The sequence below is a fragment of the Hyaena hyaena genome, unplaced genomic scaffold (assembly GCF_003009895.1).
Source record: "Hyaena hyaena isolate Hyena2069 unplaced genomic scaffold, ASM300989v1 scaffold_151, whole genome shotgun sequence".
In the NCBI taxonomy this organism is placed as follows: Eukaryota; Metazoa; Chordata; class Mammalia; order Carnivora; family Hyaenidae; genus Hyaena; species Hyaena hyaena.
The window spans coordinates 2196403-2217868 of record NW_024080783.1 but is presented as its reverse complement, the minus strand read 5'-3'; the positions used below and the strand labels follow the sequence as shown (position 1 = coordinate 2217868).

Here is a 21466-nt window from a genome sequence, read left to right as displayed (position 1 = left end):
CTCTCCAAGACCCAGGTGAAATGTCACCTCCCCCTGGAAGTCTTCCTCAATTCCTCATTTGTCAAGCTCCTCCACTTTAAGCAGGCACGGAGATTTTGTCTCTATCTTATAACCACTCAGTTACAAGTAGGTCTCGGTCACTTGACTGAGATCCCTCTGGGTACAATGACATGGCCTATCACCTAGCAGTTTGATGGAAGAATCAATGAGTAGAGAAAGCACTGACTAAGACTCCTTAGCTGGAGGAGGAGGAACACACCAGCCTGGAAGACAGACAAGGTGGTGTATTAGGAAGAACATAGCACTGATGTCAGAAAACCTGGGTCTGAGTTGGATGAAGTGATCAATGGTGAAGGGCTCATGGAAAAAAAAAAATTGACACTAGCAACTCACAAAGTCAGATAAAACAGCAGGGGGGTGGGACTGGGAGTTGTCTGAGGTATCTATAGCTACATTATTAAAAGGGTAAAGAAATAGGTGGTTTGTTCATCAGGTAGTGGGGGAGAGGCTACATACAGAAGCAGGTGTTGATTTCACAGGCAGCTCAATCATATTTCTCTGATGGGTAAGACAATAGTGTAGGGAACAAGGAGAAGACAGGACTTCCATGGCAAGCTGTCCTAGGTCGAGACTGCAGCCAGAATAGACTATGAGCCTATATTTATAAAGGACACAAGGTACACCACTCTCCTAGCACGCTGCTTCAGGGGGACTACATCTTCAACCTCCCCCTTCTGTCTCCTGTAATCAGCCCATCAACAAACTTATTTAACTCCTACTATGTGTCTAGTACCATCCTGGGAGCTGGGCCTGCAGAGATTAAAGAAAAAAGATGATCCCCATTTTCCAGGAATTTAGCCTGGGGATGGGAATGGCATCAGTATGATGTGCTAAGTACTGTGGCCCAGGTTGCACATACACCAGGGCTGCCTGAGAAGGGCAGATTCAACTTTGCTGGATGGATGTGAGGGGAAGGCTTGACAGAGGAGAAGATACTTGGTCTGGGTCTCTCACCAGGGGTTCTCACCAACGGACACAGGGAGAAGTGTATTCCAGGTTGAGACAGAGGCAAGAAGGAGAGAAGGGCTCTTTGTGGTTCAATACAATGAAGAGGAGGGTTTAGAGCAGAGGACAGGCTGGGGGCGGGGGACTGGGTGCAGATGCTGTGGTAGCCTAGCCTTTCCTTGTGGGTAAGAGGGAGCTGCTGAAGGATCATGCTATAATCACATCTGTGTTTCAGAAAGATCTTCCTAGAGGTCCGATGGAGGACGCACAGGAGCAGGCCAGCAGGAGGCAGCACAATTAGTGAACAGGCTGCTGCCATATTCCCGGAAAGAATGGTTACAGTGAAGAAACTATTGAGATGAAAGCTTTGGATATGGATGTGACAGATCTCTGTAAAGTGGAATCACAGGACTTGATAATGAATTTGACCTGAGAAGTGGAGGAGGAGGAAGAATCTCAGACAACACCCAGACTTCCAGGTTACAGAGTACCACACTTGCCCAGTTTTTCAGGGGAACAGGCTACTCATTTAATGAGAGACCAGTCCTCCTTCTAACGAACTGTCGGTCCTGTTAGGCAAGGTGCTGCTGCTCACCTGGTCTTGGGCCTCGTGTCCTGGATTGTAACACCACCATGGCTACATCTAAATCACCACTCCCTTCCTTCCCTGACCATTAGTTCTGTGTGTGACTCACCTACTGGGAAGGAAAATCTTGCTTAGAGGGACTGTTTCCAGTGTCCATACTCAGAAGGGTTCAGTTTTCTCAGTGCCAGTACGTTTTTAGGTTTGAAGACATTCTGTTTCTATTCATAGAGCTCAAGCATTATTTCAGTTACATATCAATGATGTGCCTTGTGAGCATTCTCCTAACTGCCTAGCATTCATTATGGGCCCACTGTGTAGGGCTGGGTAGCAGGGATATGAAGCAGACCACTACTTGGGCTGGGGAGGGTTCAGGTCCAAGAAAGGTCTCTAGTTAACAGGGTCAAAATAGCCTTGAAGTTGAGTTTCAAAAGAGGCATGTGCTGCACAAGCTCCTTAGCCTCTCTAGGCTCCCATTTCTCATCTCTACAAAGAGATGACGGTGAAGGTCCCTTCCAGCTCTAACCCTCTGTGGCTCTAAATCCAGACAAAGAGAAAGAGAAGGCACCTGGCAAACCTCATTTCCCCCAGGAGAAGTCCCATAATGGCTGCTTACTTCTAGCCATCCCTGCTGGCTCCTGTGCCGATCCAGGTGGCTGGGGACTTCAGGCTCACTGTGATCCACGCCCGGGGTTAGGAAGCAGGTGGGGGGTTGGGGGGATGGGCCAAGGATGGGAGGGGATATAGTGGGGCTTAGAGAAAAAGCGTCTTAAGTTCAATACCTTAGGGAAATGAGATAATCCCCAAACCAAAGAACCGACTCTAAGCTGGGTACTCCTTGGAGCCTTCGAAACAGATGCTAGTCCGCCCCACGGTCTGTCATTTTATTAGTCTTTGTGACTTTCGGCTTCATACACAGTACAGATGATAAAGACTTACTGTACAGTGTCTGGAGGAGGCTTCCAAGGCTTGGTTTTGCCAATGGGTCTTATTTCCTGAAATAACTCTTGCTCAGATTATTTTACCATAATGTAAACCTTTAGAATCCTCAATTGATTTTTTTTTTAAGAATTTAGGTTACTTTCGTTGTGTGGGATTCTTAAAAGAGAATTATAAATTTGTATTCTAAAATAATCTGTCTGCGAAAGAATTCCACAAACTCACTTAAGCAACCACATCAGAGAAGTATATTATAGGAAAGAAGGCAGGGTTTACCCGGAGGTCAACTTTTATCCCTCCTGTGTGAATGGAAAAACCATTAGAATAAACAATTACCTGACAACTCTTAAGAGCAACAATGGAATTCTCTGCAATCTCAGTACTTGATAATAGGCCTTCCAGTACCACCTCAACTTTGTTTATTTTTGAAAGTCACGATGAGTTCATAAATCTTTTCTATATCATGGTACATCTTTTGACAAAGTGGAGTCTGGGCAATGTTATATGTAACTGTCCATTCTACATGCTTTTCCTGCATCATTAACCACTTGGTATGACACTGACCAGATAATTAAGACAGGCTTGTTTAATATTCCAAATGAATGTCTCTATGATTATTCATTAATCAAAAGTAAACTTCAAAACCTGGCTGCTAAAAAAAAAAAAAATCCCTTCTACAGCCAGTTTACAATGTAATTATCACTATCTATCTGTTCCTGATCTGTGATTTCTTTTTAGTGCAGGTCAACTGTTTAAGATTTATAAAGATTTATGCTCATTTGACTATTGCCTGTATAAAATTCACTCCTACATGTGTTATCTTGATAGAGAAAAACCGTGATGAACAATTACCTACTGATAGTTTTTCAGTGAAAAGGACGAAAATATTTCTATGCAGAAATTGTAGGATTGATGAGAATTAACTTCAACAGTGATCTAAAAAGTGGAAAGAATTTTCTGTTTGCTTTTCATTAATGTCTTGCAGACACACCGACCCAAAAGCCAAGTGAAAAGAATTGTTATTTTCCCTTTTCCCGGGGGTGACTGCACTGTTCATTCATTCATTCACTCAGTCAGCGAACCATTCAGTCATTCCACTACTATGTTCTAGGTAAAGCGCTAATTACAGAGATGCAGCGATGGAAAAATACTAATCCCTCTCAATCTGGAAGAAGAAATGACATTAAACATGTTCACAAAATTAATTACAGAACTTAAACTACCGATGAGCAATTTCTTAGAAGGGTGTAGGCAGCCATGGAGCCTAAGGCCCAGGACCCAGAAGCTTCTCTGTGCTGGGATCAGATTGACCTGAGTGTGATGCCCGGTGTTAGCATGTACTGGCTGGAGGACTAGGGGCAAGTTACTTCAGATCTCTGGGCTTCATTTCCTCTTCAGAGCAGGGATAGCAACCACACTGCAAGCTGCCGTGCAGACTCCATGATATAAATACTGCCTGAACTGATCCATAGTAAGTGTTGAATCTATACTAGCTCCTTTATCTCTTTCTTACATTAACTGGTCTCTGAAGCTGTCCAGAGCAACAAGATTCTCTGGTGACGTAATTAAATTCCCTGTGCCAAAGCCCTTTCATCCTTTTCTTTGCTTATTCTCTGAAGTTCAGTATGCCCCTCAGAGGAGATAATCAATAAATGTTTACAGAAGCTCCCATATTATAGGCACTGGAGTCCTGGACTTCAATCCTGGCACCATTTCTAAGCTTCAAAAATTATGATGTCAATGGCACCTGCTAAGAGACTTGTGTAGTCAGATACACACTCCATGAAAATAAATTATCTTCACAACCAAAAATGTTAGCAAAAACCCAGAGAAACACAAGTCCCAAAAAGTAATGTGCCCTAACCCTTAGCCACAACACAGACCTAAAAAGGTTAAGACTAGAATGGTAGGAAAATGCAAAGAAGGGAAAGAAAAGGACCATCAAAAGCCATCGCTCTCTTGCACCAAGCACTGAACTTGGAACTATACATTCAATGCTTCATTTGTTTCTCCCATTTTTTTTTTTTTTTAATTACATAAGGACACGGGGGCTCAGAGAATATATGTAAGTAAGTCCAAGGTCCCTGAGTGGTGGAACCCAATGTCTGGCTGTCTTCACAACTCATGTTCCTTCCACTACTGCAGACTATGTCATATTAACAACCCCGTGGTTACTGCTTTTTCAATCTGCAATGCACCAATTTAGTCATTTTAAATTAATCCTTGAAAAATCACCAAGAGATTAAAATGCAAATTTCAACATGGCTAGCGCTCAATACTGACTCTGTGTCAAAAATCACACAAATTGGTCCTACAAAAGTTCAGATTCTCCTTAGAGGAAAAGCTTTCCTGCTTCGCTTAATATTTGAGATATGAAAAATAATTTTTTTTCTCTTTCCTCATGAATATCAAAAGTCAACTGCAGGGAGGCAGGCGGGTGTAATGAAAACAAAACGGTTGGTTTCCTTACCAACCTCAGTCACTACACCTCACTTAGGTTCAGACCTTGGGCTGGTAACCTCAGGTCTGTGGGCCCCGGGGTTCCTATACAAAAAATGGGGCTCACGTCTACCTCTCACAGAGGAGCTGTAAGGATTTAAATGGAACCATGTATGTTAGGAGTCTGGCAGATTGTTTTTATTATTCCGCTTAGAAACAAACAAGGACAGCCTTTTACCGATTTGCAAAGGAGGATTTAGGGGACAATGGGTCATACACAGGGAATTGGTTCATTAGTGGCAAAACCAGCAGAGGGAATGCAAATTTTTTTTTTTTTAAATGGTGGGGACAATGCAGACAGGAATTGGAGCTGAGGCTATGAAGAAGACAGGTTTTTTCCCCTCCTAACCTATTCCTAAACCTCAGTTATAACAGTTTTGAAAACTAAGAAATTATCAGAAGTTTCAGGTACCTTAAATTTAAGTTAAGGAATTCTCAGTCCTTAAAATTAAAAAAATTAAAATAATGAAACTCGCCTAGGCAATGACTGCCTTAACATTATTAGAAACCACCTAAACGTCTATTAGTAGGAGAGGCACAGTTAAAACACTGTAGGGATTTCCAGTAAAATATGGTAGATTAAACACATGTATTTATCTCTTCTCTCTGATACCATTCCTCTTTAGTAACCCCCCAGGAAAAGTCACAGTGAAAGAATTTTAAAAGACGTAAACCCCAAAGAACAGGAGAAAAAACGTTCTTGGAAGAGAGAGATCAAATTGTTAGAAGTCAGAAAGCAGATGTTACTTAAGAAATGGTTCTCAAGCTGGGTCATTCACCCCCCATGGGACACATGGCAATGTCTTGGAGACATTTCAGCTGTCACAGCTGTAGGGACGTGTGCTATCCTCATATAGTGAGCAGATCTCAGGAATGCTGCTAACACCCCACAACACACAAGATTGATCCACACAACAAAGATTTATCTGGCCCAATGCACCAACAGCACCAAGTGAGGTTGAAAAACTCAAGGAGGATGACTTGGCAGCCCACAAAAGGCTGAACACAAAAGCTGGGGCAGAGGGACAGGGCACAAGCTCAAGCCCAGCTCAGGCCACAGAACTCCAAAAAGGTTCAGGAAGTAGAGACATCCAGAAGCTCCAAAGGCTGGAAAAAGGGTGCCAGTAAAAATAAGATTCTTCTCTCCCAGCTCACTCTGCTAGTCAGCTGACATTCTGATACCTCTCCAGCAGAAGAAATGTTTACCTTCTGGAGACACTGAACCAGAAAGGCTTGGGGACACCAGGTACAGGACAGAGGATAAAGCATTAAATAAAAAATGGGAGGGGGGCTTAAAGAACACAGCTTCCAGAATGTTGGTACGTGAAGCTTATGCTCACTGGCAAAAACAAAACTTACTAGTTCTAAAGAAAAGATTCTGAAACTGACATTTGAGAGTTCCTCCGCAGACCCCCTAAGTAACCAGGCCTCTGATCCATCATCTACAATAAAGAGTGCCAGGTAACAAGCCCCATTCATGAACACAGACCTTCCACTTATCTTTTTAGTGCCTCAGTCTAAACAGAGCTGGACAGCCACTTGAGGAACGCCTCTACAATCAAAGTTATAGAACGAAACAGGAGAGAGCAAACACTGAGGAAGAAAACATGCAAGAAGAACAATTTTTTAAATCTATACACAATAGTGTCAAAGAGATGAGGGAAAAAAAATATTGCACTCATGAAAACAAGATGCCATTAAACAATGAGTAACTTAAGAAGGGAAAAAAGACCATCAAAAGCCGTATCTCTTTTGTACTAAGCATTGAACTTGGAACTTTACAATCAATTCTTCATGACATCAACAATGATAACAGAAGAAATTCAACAGGGAGGAAAGATTCACTGAAAAAAGTAGAAGGAAAACTAAAAGACAGTGATGGAAAATAGAAAAGAAAATTAGAGGATTAACACAAAAGTTGAACACCCTACCATAGAGGCCTCAGAGAAAGAGAAAAATAAAGAAGAATTTTTTCAAAGAAATAATGTGACATTTCTCAGCTTTAAAGGACATGAGTTTCCAGTCTGAATGAGTCCACCAAGTGCCCAGCACATTTGATGAAAATGGCCCAGAGCAAAGCAAATCGTTGTACAATTTCAAAACACCAGAGACAAATAAATGATCCTAAAAAATAAATCAGGAATCAGAAAGGCTTACAATCTCCAAGTTTCAACAGGAAAACGAGAAGTCAACAGAGTTCCATCTTCAAAATTCTAAAGGCAAATTTCCAACTCTAACCAGAGTAGGATAGTCATTTTCAGTGATGGTAAGTCTCAAAATGTTGTCCCCAACACAATACTTTGTCAGGAAATTACTGGAGAACATTTCACCAGAAGAAGGGAATAAAATAAACAGGAAGATGTAAAATCCAGGAACTCTTAATTGACAAAAAGTTGTACAAGAAAGGAAATGCAACCATAATCGAATGTCTCATACCACATGCTTACTTGTAAACATTGTGGATTTAAAAGTTTTTCTGCAGATAGAGGAAAAATGGGGGAGGGAAAATATGTGAGTGAGAAAAAGTTATTTTCAGGGAGAGAGGGGTTCAGAGTTGGTAAAAGACCTAAGCTCTCAGCTTCCACAGAAAAATCAACAGGTGATATCTGAGACAGAGAAATTAAGATGTAGCAATATATACACATTAGTTTAAAACATGGATAGAAATACTGCAATTGCTAAAAACTTGAAAGTAGCTGCCTCTGGGAAGTGGAAAGTAAGGAGAATTTGAAATTTTCATCAACAACTATGTGGGATTATATGATTAAGGAGAATTTGAAATTTTCATCAACAACTATGTGGGATTATATGATTTTTTAAGCCATTAATATGCATTACTTTCATAAGAATAGTAATACCATTAAATTAAAAAATCATTAAAAAAGGATGAAGTAAATCAATATAAACAGGTCTCAGAATACATTAACCTAAAAAAGTGAGTTGCAAAACAATATGAATTGTATCACATTTATGTCTTAAAAACTGTCTACAACCTACACAGGTACACACTGCACATCACAGAGAAAGGTCTGAAAGGTCTGGAAGGACACACAAACTTGAGGAAGAATGGGACTAGGGGTAGAGGAGGGACAATGGTAATTCATTTTCTATATGTACTTCTTACTTGTTCAATGTTTTTAACAAAGATATTTTGTAACGAATTTTAATGACATGGGTAGATGTCCATAATACACTATCATAAAAAAAAGTTGACATAAAGGTATATATTTGATATGATCCCCACTGTGTCTTTTAAATTATTTTTTTAATGTCTTTTTTGAGAGAGAGAGAGAGAGAGAGAGAGAGAGAGAGAGAGAGAGACCGAATCCAAAGCCTCTAGGCTCTGAGATGTCAACCAGAGTCTGACGCGGGGCTTCAACTCATAAACTATAAGATCATGACCTGAGCCAAAGTTGGACTCTTAACCTAGTGAGACACCTGGGTGCCCCTCCCCATTATGTTTTTTAAAATGTAGCTTCTATAACTTTTGTTTTTTTAATCAAAAGGATCCTTTTATCTCAAAGTATTACCTAATTCCCAACTTAAGTGGCTAGAAATAAACTTGCTATGAATAAAGCAGGAGCAGGGACCTGTGCTCCGGACAGCCAGCCAATTATCTCCCTCAGGCCATCCAGGGTCCTACAGCAACCTTGGCGTTCTAGGCTGCACAGTGTGAAAACTAGTACTATTGTAAAGAGGAAGGAACTTGGAGTGTGACTTTCTCTGAGATACGGGATTACAAGTGATTTTTTCTTTTGCTTTTGTATAATGCATATACGTACATACCTTCTCTGTAATTTGGAAGAGTTTACATAATATCTGTTCCTTAACATGCCTATACAACCACCTAAACCTGGCACATTTGTAGCAGCAGGGAATAGAGATGGTCAAAAGAGCTTCATTAATCTTTTCAAGTTATGGTTCTATATTCATATTTCCTGTTTCTTAGGTTGACTTCAATCATTTATATTTTTCTAGAAAATTTTCTACTGCCTGTTCCAAATTTATTGCATAATTTTAATTTTACTTTAGTTTTCTTTGCAAAAATTCAGTTTTTAAAAAGTCTTATTTTTCAATTCTACTTTAGCAGAATTGTTTACCTAAACTATAATTCATTTTTCTAGCGTTGGCTCTTTTACTGCTATTCATTTTCCAGATTCTTGAGCTAAAAGTCAAGTTCATTACTTTCTCAGTTTCTCATTTATAATAAAAGCATTAGAAGCTATGAATTTCCCTCTGAGTGTAATTTTAGCTGCATCCCTTAGGTTTTTGTTGTTTAGTGTTCTTGTTGCCATTAATGTCTAAATAATACACGGTTTTTATGTCTTATCCCCTTTGATCCAGTCAATATTTCAAGTAGATGAATATTTTTAAATTTTATTTGTCACTAATTTCTAGTCTTATGTATTGCCACAAAACAAACTGGCTTGTAAGACTTTGACTTTTTCTCTTTAAAAGTTTCCAGTGTGATCTGGGATATATTCAATTCTTATGAATGTTTCATTGCATTTGAAAATAATCCCGCAACAAACAGCCTTTTGCTATTTGTCCATGGTAAGACCCTACTTCTGCTATTTCACAGGATTTTTCACAGGATTTTTCTGGTTCTTTTTGGGTTCCTCCACTGTCTACTCCTTACTGACTGCTAAGTATCCATAATCATCTCCTTTATGTTGTGAAAATACATGAAATTTTTTGGTTCAAGGCAGCTCCCTCTGGAACTATATTTTATAGTTCTTTTGTCATTTCCACGGAATTTTTTGATAGATGAAAGGTAAAATTAGGCTCAAAGTGTAGCATAGTATATAGCACATATTAGGCTCAAATGTAGCATAGTATATGAAGGCTCAGTCTCTAGAATCAAAAAGACCAATGTTTGAACTCTAACCCTACCACCTCTTTGCTGTAGAGTCTTGAACATGTTAATTAAGTTCTCAGGGCCTCTGTTTCCATACATAAAATAATAATTATGATAGTTAGCACCTAAGCTTAGTAAGAATGGTAAACGAAAGAACACAGGCAATCATGAATATATCATTTGACAAGCAGTAGTACCCAGTAATATTAGCTATTGTTGCTGAAATGGGAATGATAGTCCAAAGTTTTTATTACTTCATGTCAAATAAAAAGAAAGCAGTGTTTTCCACAAGAGCCTGATCATATAGATAATAAACTTTATGGATATATTTGACAATCCCAACCAACTAAGATGTTTATCTAAGGACAATCCAATAGTCTAATAACTTCATTAATAAAGCATGGTTACTTTGACAGTTATAATTTGCCTGTTCTATAGACAACATTTAAAAGAATTTCCTTTCTGTGAATCTGTAGTAGCTACATAGAAATATACCACTATTCTAGTACTTCGATACTCAAATATATACCCAAAAGAATGAAAAGCAGGGACTTGAACAGATGTTTGTACACCGATGTTCATAGCAGCATTATTCACGATAGCCAGCATGTAGAAACAACTCAAGTGTCCATCAATGGATAAACAAAATGGAGAAGGCTGTTACACCTACCATGGAATGTTATTCAGTCTTAAAAAAGGAAGTTCTGATACATGCTACAACATGGATGGACCACAAAGGCTAAATGAAATAAGATACAAAAGGACAAATATTGTATGGTTCTATTTAAAAAGATACCTAATCAAATTCACAGAGAGAGAGAGATAGAGAGAGAGAGAGAGAGAAAGAATAGTGGTTGTCAGGGGATGAAAGAAGGAAGGAGGTAAATGGGGAGTTGATTTTTAATGGGTACAGTTTCAGTTGGGAAGGATGAAAAAGTCCTGGAGATAAATGCTGACGATGACTGCACAACCACTTGAGAAATATATATACACACAGTAATGAAATGTATACATAAAGATGGCTGAAATGGTAAATTTGATGTTATATATATTTTGCCACAATTTTAAAAAGTAATCAAGTGCCTACATGGTGGTGAATGTATATTTAATTCTACATAGTTTTATTTATTTAAAATGTTTATTTATTTATTTTGAGAGAGAGGGAGAGAGAATGAATTCCAAGCAGGCTTTGCATTGTCAGTGTGGAGCCTGATGCATGGCTCGATCCCACAAATCATGAGACCACAACCCAAGCCAAAATAAAGAGTCAGACACCCAAACAATTGAGCCACCCAGGCACCCCTACATAGTACTATTTTTAGTCCAAGTAAAACATTTTGGAAATATGTCTTAAAGCTAGATACATAATTCAGCTTGTTCAGAGGGCAAACATTGAATTCTGCTCCCTCAGACTTAAGTTCACTGCTCCAAAATCTTTAAGAGGTGGGGCTCGGGGGTCTTCACACTCATACCCACAAATATTTTCTTTTACCCTCTTAAAAGTGCATATGGGAATACAATATAATTCTACCTGAGTAAACCTACCTGAATAAAGAAATCTTTACAGGAAAGTTCTTTATATAGAAGAATTTTCTTTACAACAGAAAAACTAAAAACCACCTAAATATACAACACTAAGGGAAGAGCTAAGTAAGCCACATAGCAAATGAAATACTATACAGTCAACAAATATGACTCTTATGAATGAGATAGACAGATGTTTATGGAATAGGTGATTTTAACTATGTGAAACATACATTCCCAAATGAATAGCATGAGACATCAACATGTTAATAGGTGATTACCTTTGAGAAATATGAGTAATGATCCCTCCTTGACTTTACACTTTCTCTTCCTTTTAAATATTCTCTATTTGTCTTTGATTTTGTAATGCATTATTTTTATAATGGAAAATATAACATTTTACTTTCTTTTAAAGGCAAGTAGGGGCACCTGGGTGGCTCAGTTACGTGTCTGACTTTGGCTCAGGTCATAATCTCATGGTTCGGGAGTTTGAGCCCTGTGTCAGGCTCTGTGCTGATAGCTCAGAGCCTGGAGTCCGCTTTGGATTCCATGTCTCCCTCTCCCTCTGTCCTTCCCCCACTTGTGCTCCATCCGTCCTTCTCTCAAAAATAATCATTAACATGGGGCGCCTGGGTGGCTTAGTAGGTTAAGCGTCCGACTTTCGCTTAGGTCATGATCTCGCAGTTTGTGGGTTCGAGCCCCGCGTCGGGCTCTGTGCTGACTGCCAGCTCAGAGTCTGGAGCCTGTTTCAGTCTGTGACTCCCTCTCTCTCTGACCCTCCCCTGCTCACGCTGTCTCTCTCTCTCTCTCTCCTAGAAATAAACATTTAAAAAAAATAAATAAACATTAACAAAAATAAAATAAAATAAAATAAAAAAATAAAATAAAAGTAAAAAACAAGAAAAAAGGTCAACTTTTCTCCCCAAGTACTCACATTTTCAGGTATGCTGGGAAGTTCTCTGGTATCAGGCACAGTAAAATAAGAATGCTGGAAAAGAAAAGCAAATGCTATTTATTTTTGTGAAAATATGCAACAAGCACATTATTCAGAAATCCAGTAAGGGATCTGAAGATAGTTCCTTACTCAACTGAGGAAAAGTTTCACTGATAGGAAACCACCATAGAACATTTTCTTTGGATAATGTTGGATTACAGCCAGACATGTTAAATCATCAGCTGGGTAGATGGAATTCTTTCCTATGAGAGATGAACCTCTTTAGGAGATATAAACGAACAGCTCCACAAGGTTAAAGACTAAACTCCCCTACAATGTTTGCACATTTCTGAACATGTGAAAGCTGCAGGCTTCATAATTTATTGTTCAATGAGGCAAGTGGACTCGAGGGACCAAGTATCACTGGGGCTCACTCAGCAATGGTCTTACCAACCAAACCTGCCATTTCATTTTAGCATCTGAGATTATATCCATACACAAGCTGCAGGCAAAATCTGCCCCGAAGGCCCAAGTGATGTTAAGGACAGCTCTAACTGAAGGTCGGCTGCACTGAGACCACTACAGATGGCTAACAGTGGAGAATTCTGTCCCCTATGCTCTGCCAATATGCCTCCTGACTTCCAGTGTAATCTCCAGTGAAGGGAGTGGGAGACTCAACAGAGCTGAAAGCCTGACCTGTTCAAAGAACTTTCAAGGCGGCATCCCCACGTATGTAACGAGCATATGTCCCTGAGTTAAATGACAACAGGCTGAACTGATGACACCTCTGTGCTACTAAAGACTCGGAGGACAATGGCAAACAGGACTGGATAGGCTGGTGCTAGCCAATTAAAACTGGGATTGTGCAAAGGGCAGGAAAGGTCGCAGCAGAGAAGGTCAACTTAGCCACGGCCAAAGTTCAAACCTGGACCCCCAAGTGACACTGCAGGAAGTCCCTCCCCTCCATTCCTGGATAATTGGAAAATAAGTAGGTCTCAAGAAGAATGGGTTGTAGAGACTTCCTGAAATGAAAGGCGGGGCGACAATTGCAATAACAACAACAACAATAATAGTATGAGCTACTTGCCTGATATTCAACAGATACTGACTGTTGGATACTGCTACATGGAAGGCTGTATGCCAGGGAGTTGTATAAATATTATCTCTAATTTCCATAACAAATTTTAAGACACATATTATCTCCATATTACAAATAGGTAAATTAAGGCTCAGTGTGCTAAGGGCAAACAGCTAGCAGGTAACAGAACCAGGAACTGAAACCAGGTCCAGAGAATGAGAGCTATTCTCTTCCCACTGTAACAGATTGCTTTACCTACACTTTTTATGAACAAATTATAGCTAAAGTCTCTTGAAGTAAACTAAAAGGCAGAAACAAAAATTATGAAAAGACCACTTGAAAAAAAAAAACAACTCTGCAAAGCATCATTCCAAAAGCTGCATGTCTGTGCCAAAATACCACCTATGAAGTATTATAATAGAAACTATGTAGCATTAAAGCTAGTTAACAATTGGGGCACCTGGGTGGCTCTGGGTGGCTCAATTGGTTAACTGTCCAACGCTTGATCTTGGCTCAGGTGATGATCTCATGCTTCATGAGTTAGAGCCCTAAGTCAGGCTCCTGGGATTCTCTCTCCCTCTCTCTCTGCCCCTCCCCTGCTCACAGTCTCTTTCACATACACAAATAAACAAACAAACATTAAACAAAAACTAGTTAACATCTGATTCAATTTAACAATGAGTTGTAAAATACAAGGTTAAATGTGATGCTATGAGATGCCAACTTCTATCCCAAATGGCTAGAGGGGAGTCCCAGGAAATCTTCAGTAATGGACGTCCACATGGTGATGGGGCAACAAAATAATGGCCAGCACAGTGAGGGGGAAGGAACAACGACCACAGAGTCACCATTTAATAGTTATGTGATCTTAAGCAACTTCACTTGATAGCTCAGTACTTTAGTTTTTGAACCTATAAATGGGAACCCTAAGATCTACTTCAAAACTGTTATGAAGAATAAACATTATACCCATGAAGTGCCTAGCATTCTATAAATGATATTTTAATAGAAAATTATTATTTCTCGACTGCTAGTTTGCATTTCTATTTTTTCCCAACCGCCTATACCAGATGCACAGAACTATTCTCTTCTGACTAAAGACACAAAGTCCTGGATTGCCATTTTCCCACATTTCAGGCTTTATAAGCTGGATGTGACCAGTTCTCCAAAATCGGAAATGCAACACGGGGAGAAGAATTCCTCCTGAATGGTAAAGAAACAAATATCTGCCTTTACAGATGCAATGGATTGAAAATAGTGAGGCAACGCAATTCTAAAACCAAGTAGTCCCCAGCCTGTCCTTTGAGATTCTGTCTTGCTCCATCACCCGTGAAATGCAGTGACCAGAGGGGGTCAGAAACATTCCTAGGAACCACTGGCATGAAACAGCTGCACCTCCTCCCCCCAACAGTTTCTCCTGCCCCTAGGATGGCTTGTCCTTGAGGTCTGGCAGCCACTCAGGAGAAGGAGTGGCCCTTCTTTCCCGGCAGCTGGTGACCCAGCCAGGCTACTCCACAGCTACCTGTCGGTTGTCATTACAGACTGAAGCGGAGAGATCAAGCTGCTTGAGGAAAAGGGACAGGGACAAAGGCAAGGTTGCTTAGCTGTTTGGCAATGACCCGAACAGGTTTAAAGCTCATTTCTTCATCATCTTTTCCGGGCAGGCTTCCCTTCAAGAATTTCTCTAACAAGGTTCCTTTCCTTCCTATGCTCTATTAGAATGAGCAAAAAACCTCTAGCAGACCAGTTCCTTCTTTGCTCCCTTTCTTTCAACACTCATGGCCTAGTGGAAAAAAACATGGGCTTGGAAGTTAGCCCTGGGTTTGAAAACCCTAGTCTTCTTACTTATTAACCACACAGCCTTCGGCGGGGGGCGGGCGGGCGCAAGTACCTTTTCCTCTCTAAGCCTCATCTATGAGACGAGAATGCTACTATCTGTTCTGTAGAGCTGTTTTGAACACTGGAGATGCATACTTGGCAGAAATTAAGAACTTAGGAAATAGAAGATCTATTATTAGTTATTGGTAGTAATACTGCTTTCAATTTGATGATAAAAAAAAAAACAACCCTACAAGATATGTTCATTTTCTTTATGAGGGCAAATACACTAACCACTGCATATCAATGCGGCACCTGGTTCTAGTGAAGCCAAAAGACAAAATTTTCTATTATTTCTATAATAAAGCTATTTACCTATCCGACCGACCTGTCTGTCTGTCTATCCATGTATCTATGTAAAGAATGGCAGACTGCCACATGCAACACCTCATTTGGATGTACCTACAGTCTCAGAAGCTTGAGTACCCCATGTTCCCCTACAAATGGACCTTGTGAGCTTGTTTGGAGATTCTAGCAGGAGAGCACAGCTACTCCCGAGTCCTTGACTGAAGAACGGTCCTCCCTCCTCTATCGGAGGCAGGTTGTCCTCTTGGACTGAGGGCACAGCTTTGGGAGGTGCACACACAGAGAGGTGACAGAGGAAGGGGATGGGCAAAATCAGCTGGATCCTGTGATCAGTGGGGTGACAGATGTCATGTCACACATGGAGCACGACTTTCTAAACATTCAGATCCCACAACGTAGGGAAAATAGCCCCCCGGGTAATCAGTCAATAGCTGGCCAATGGGTGTCCATCTGAGAATTCTGATGAAGGCAGTGGCAAAGGTTTGACCTAGAGAATCAGAGTTTCAGTAACTGCAATATGAAAAAGATCCCCTAGATACAAGAGTGCTGATGAATAGGGGCACATGTACCCCAATGTTCATAGCAGCACTCTCAACAATAACCAAAACATGGAAAGAGCCTAAGTGTCCATCAGCTGACAAATGGATCAACAAGATGTGGTTTATCTATACAATGGAGTACTACATGGCAATGAGAAAGAATGAAATCTGGCCATGTGTAGCAACATGGATGAACTTGAGGGTGTTATGCTGAGCAAAATAAGTCAGGCAGAGAAGGACAAATATCATATGTTTGCATGTATAGGAGGATTAGGAGGAACTTAACGGAGGACCATGGGGGAGAAGAAGGGAGGAGGTGGGGGGGAAAGGGAGGCAAACCATGAGAGACTATTGAATGTTGAGAACAAACTGAGGACTGATGAGTAATGGGAGGTGGGGGGAAGGAAGGGGGTGTGATGGGCATGGACGAGGGCACTTGTGGGGATGGGCCCTGGGTGTTATATGGAAACCAATTTGACAATAAACTATTTTAAAAAATAAAAATAAAAAATAAAAAAAAGAAAAGGGAATTGATACTTATGACAATAAAATTAAATACTACTGAATGCGAAGAAAAGAAAAAAAAGAAAAAGATCCCCTATGCCTCTTCTGCTGTCTTATCCAATCAACGAGGAGCTCGAGGCCCACAAGGTTAAAGGTTTTAATTAACATCACTCAGGTCACCAGCAAAACTATAGTTAGGACTGAAACTTCCCGTTCAGAGGGCTTTTAGCCAAGCGCACCACGCAGCGTGTATTTAAAAGAGTTTAAAGAAACAATTCTTCCTGTGGGCCAGGAACCATGCTAGGCTCTCTCCAGCCCTATCCTTGAGAGGCATACAGTCTAACGGATGAGACCAGAGAACAGATGTGTGACTAAACACTGCAAGTGTATAAGACTCTTGGGGCCAAGGAGAAAACCTCGATGAAGCCTTGCGGGGAGAGGGAGGCAAGGGGAGGATTTCTCTGTAAATAAGCTCCAAGGTGAGTTCTGAAGGATAAATGCGGGTTACCTGAGAGCAGAGGAGAGAGGCAGTGTGGGCAGAGGGGCGACAGCACAAGCTTCAGCAAAGGGGCGCACACAGCAGTGCTGGGAGGAGTAGCAGAAAGCATGAGGCAGGGAGCCCCAGGATGGGGCCCGCCATCACATTCTAAGCCCAGCACCAGCCACCCAGGAGATGCTAGTGATGAGATGCCAACCAGGAGGAGGGGACCCTGGGGACGTTTGGGGTCCATTCCTAATGGGATCCCAGAGAATGGAAGAAGCTCACTCCCTGGCCTGTCTCAAGTCCAGAGGTTTCAGAGGCAGGGCCAGGGAAGGCACAGACAGCAGAAGACGATCCTGTTTGGCTAACTCCATCTTACTGTTAATGATGAAACGGTGTCTGGGTGATCATTAATTTTCTGCCTCCACTTACCACGCTGAGATGAACAGACACTCCTGGGTCAGGAATGGGAAGTTTGTGCAGAGTTTCAAGAAGCTCATTCCATTGATTTTCCTGAAAGAAATAAAAGGCCTAAGTAATAAAAGCAAGGCTGAGGCCTTAGTCAGAGACCTGCAGGGAGACCCGGGCACACAGTGGGCTAAAGGCCCCCATGATGGAGGGGTCTGGGGAGGTACTGGCCGCAGCACAGAAATAGGCTTGATATTCAAGTAGGTTGGGACAAAAGACACCGCTTATGGCTTGATATAAGAGCCAAATAGATCCTCCTACACCGAGTTTGACATTTTCTACTGAGTAAGACACCTACCATGACCGCCTTTTATGGATCATATACCATAAGCTCTCAGCAAACCTACCCTCTCAACTCCATAGCAACAACTTTTAAATGCAAACAATCCCAGCTTACAGGGCGGGGGTGGTTGGGAGAAACAGCAATGACACTATAGATCTTGTCTTCATCATCATTACCCTCAATTAATTTTATTGAGTGCTCACTGGATGTACACAGCAGCATCCAATTACGGAAAGTTAACATGAACTACATACAGCAGCATGCAATACAGTATGGTGGCTGTGCATTTTAATTAGTGAAATTGAGCCACAGAATGAAATACAAAGCAGTACAAATTATTCAATTGAAAACCGATTCACTTTTAAAATGCTCAAAAGAACACTGCTTATAGCATTATGCAAAAGCCATTTCTCCCACCCTGTGGAATTCTCTGTGCTGACGGAATAGTATTAAGCTTGCAGTTGTATCCATCTGTTATCTGTTTGACCCTCACAACTACCCCACTTCACGGATTGAAAACTGAGGCTCGGGAAGGTGCTCAAATCAGCCAGTTAGTAAGTTGCACAGCCAGCAGCTGCACACAGGTTTTCTATGTTCAAGCCCCTAGGCCTCTCTGTGGCTCCACAGCCGTCTTTGGAAGTAAACTTAAAGGAGAGGAAAGCGAGGATGAGTCCAGATTAAAAACCTGTTTCAACCCAAACTCTGATAATCAATCATTCAAGTCTCTCACAGAGAAATGAATGTGTACACATGCACACGCGTTTACTTCTGCGCTGCAAAAAATCTCGAATGTACTAATTGTTAAGACAGCAATTTTTTAATTTCGTGTACTATGTAAAAGTGAGTTGCTGACATTATGCCCCATCATCCATATATACAAAGGACATTCTCCTGTATAACCACAATCAATCATCAAAATCAGGAAGTTAACACTGATAGAACATTCCCATCTAATCCTCAGATCTCAGCAAGTTTTATAACTATGCCAATAACGTCCTTGGTTAGCAAAATAATCCAGTTCACAATCACATGTTGCCTTTAGTTGTTAGGATTCCCTGGTCTTCATCAGTCTGGAACAGTTTGAGTCTTTCTTAGATTCGGAGGCACTTGACAGTGAGTCCTGTCGTTTTGTGGAATAACTCTCAATTGTTTGATGTTTTCTATTGATTTAGACTTCAATTCATTCCATTACTGATGATGTTCCACTTTGATCGTTTCATTAATTCATCTGAAGTCTCTACTATGAAGGTACTCGTTTTCCCTGTGTTTAGCAAGCATTTTGTGGAGTGATACTTTAGGTAAATATCCCATTCCTCATCAAACTTTTAATTTATGCATAGATAGATACACACACACACACACACACACACACACACACAGACACGTGAGGACCCACAGTTTCCTATTTTATTCAATGACTGCAATCCTTTGCTATTAATGTTTGTTTTGATGCTTGAAATTGTCCTAGGTTGGAACAGTGGGAACCCCTTATGTCTTGCAAGCTCACTTTTTGTCTTTCTTACATGTCCCCATCGTGTTTTGAGCATTTCCTCGGAGCACTTTTTGGCAAAAAAAAAGATATTTCAGGCTCATTTTATACTTTCCCTGCCCTAGTCCTGGAATTAAACATTTCTTCAGACAGTTCTGGCTCCTTTTAGTGGAAAATGTTATTTAGAAACGATGATTTACATACTAGGTGTGCTCACTGCTACCTGGGTATGGCTAACCCCAGACTCTCTTAGTGGTTAGAGCCAGAGAATATACTACACACAGATCCACAGTGTACACATCTCTATTAATTTCTGAGGCACCTGGGTGACTCAGTCAGTTAAGCGTCCAACTGCGGCTCAGGTCATGATCTCACGGTTCGTGGGTTCGAGCCCTGCATCAGGCTCTGTGCTGACAGCTAGCTCAGAGCCTGGAGCCTATTTCGGATTCTGTGTCTCCCTCTCTCTCTGACCCTTCCCTGCTCATTCTCTCTCTCTCTCTCGCTCTCTCAGAAATAAGTAAAAAAACATTTTTAAAAAATCTATTGATTTTTATACCTATCGCATATATTGAAAGCCATTGGTTAATACTAATGGGTATAATTCCAGTCCAACATAGGAATCCTTCTAGTTTCCTTCCTTTTCATAGTTGTAACTAAATTCAACAGAAGTGAACAACCAGTCCTATTTTCTTAATGTATTTACTTATTTGTACGTCACCTATCTTTTATAGCTGACCCTATCCACCCAGGGGCCCTTCTTGCCCAGCTTGAATATGGACATCCAGTGCTAGGCCACCAATATTCACTCTTTCCCAACAAAAATGCCCTCTCTACCCTGGGCTCCAACCCTCCAGTGCTGGGCCACTGCTGTCCCCTTTCCCCTGTGGATCCCTCTAGATCCTGCTAGTGTTCAGATATCTGGTGCCAAGCCAATGCCACTACTGCCCCACATAATCAACCGCTTCATCCCTCAGGCTCCGACGCTCTTAGCCAGGCTACGCTCTGGCTCAGATGCCCTCCTCAATCCCTGCCAGCTCTTCCAGAGGGATGCCCTCCATGCCCCATTCACAGTCTGATAACCATAAGGGGTCAGTGACCCAGAAAGACACCCTCATCGTGTGGCTTAGGTTCTAACACTCTACTCTGAGCCATCATGGTCAATACCCACCCCGAAGCCCCCCTCTCCTCCCTGCTGAAGCCTAACTTCCCAGTGACTTTTGGATTTGGGGAGAGTATTCTGTTCTTTCAATAAAAGCTCTTCCCTCCTGTTCTAATCTGATGATCCACGTCTTGCCAACAAGTAAGCCAGTTGTACACAGATTCCCTTTCATCTGTGTCATAATTCATTTAACCAGGAAGAATTTAATAGAAAGAGTACTGGGTACAGTGGAAAGAGACTCCACTGAAACACATCACTGATCTCAACGCTTCACTTTGAGAGGCAGGGTCCTTCCTGGGGCAATGGCTCAGAGGACCGGTACACCAATTTTACAGGGTAATAACCCTATCTCCCCTACGCATGGGTGGTGCAAACCCAAACTTTCCTGTATCACAATACATGTTTTTAAAAGTCTACTATGTTTTGTTTTAACTGACTGGGGCATAAATATGGAAGAAAAAAAAATACGTGAGTCAGTCTCCAATTCTGATTGTTAAGAGCTTACATGTGATGCACTTCTATTTACTAAAGACGTCTTTCAAATGTGAGTGAAAACCTGAATGTTTGAGTGAAGTGAATTGTGAACAGAAATCAATGAACAAACCCAAGATGGCCTCTGAATTCATTCATTAAAGAATAAATCACTTCCTTTGTGACAGATTTCTCTGATACCTGAACATCCTTTCAGGGTCATTTTTATTAGTTATTCCTTCCATTTACTGTGGCCTCTGGAATACAATGCTGGTGAGTAAATCTAGCTTGAAGGAAAGATTTATTGATTATACACACAATTTCTCCTTTTTCTCTAAAACAGCATTTCCTAAAGTAGGTTCCGGTCAACACTAGTATCTCAGAATATTATTTGTCATGGAATATAAAGGGTTTGGGGCCAGACAAGATGGGAGGTACTGATAACATACATTTCTCCACTGCAGGACC

The 21466-nt window shown here is 41.0% G+C and overlaps 1 protein-coding gene across 10 annotated transcripts in view; it reads right to left on the bottom strand.

Annotated features, from left to right (window-relative positions):
• DENND1A (DENN domain containing 1A) overlaps positions 1–21466 on the bottom strand; it is a 500247-nt gene that overhangs the window by 238221 nt on the left and 240560 nt on the right. For all 10 annotated transcript variants that reach the window (XM_039239000.1, XM_039238996.1, XM_039239002.1 and 7 more), the window contains 2 exons: positions 17561–17641; positions 12343–12396 (listed from right to left, as the gene is read on the bottom strand). In XM_039239000.1, coding sequence (XP_039094931.1) covers positions 12343–12396; positions 17561–17641 — 135 coding nt within the window. The remainder of the gene's footprint in view (positions 1–12342; positions 12397–17560; positions 17642–21466) is intronic.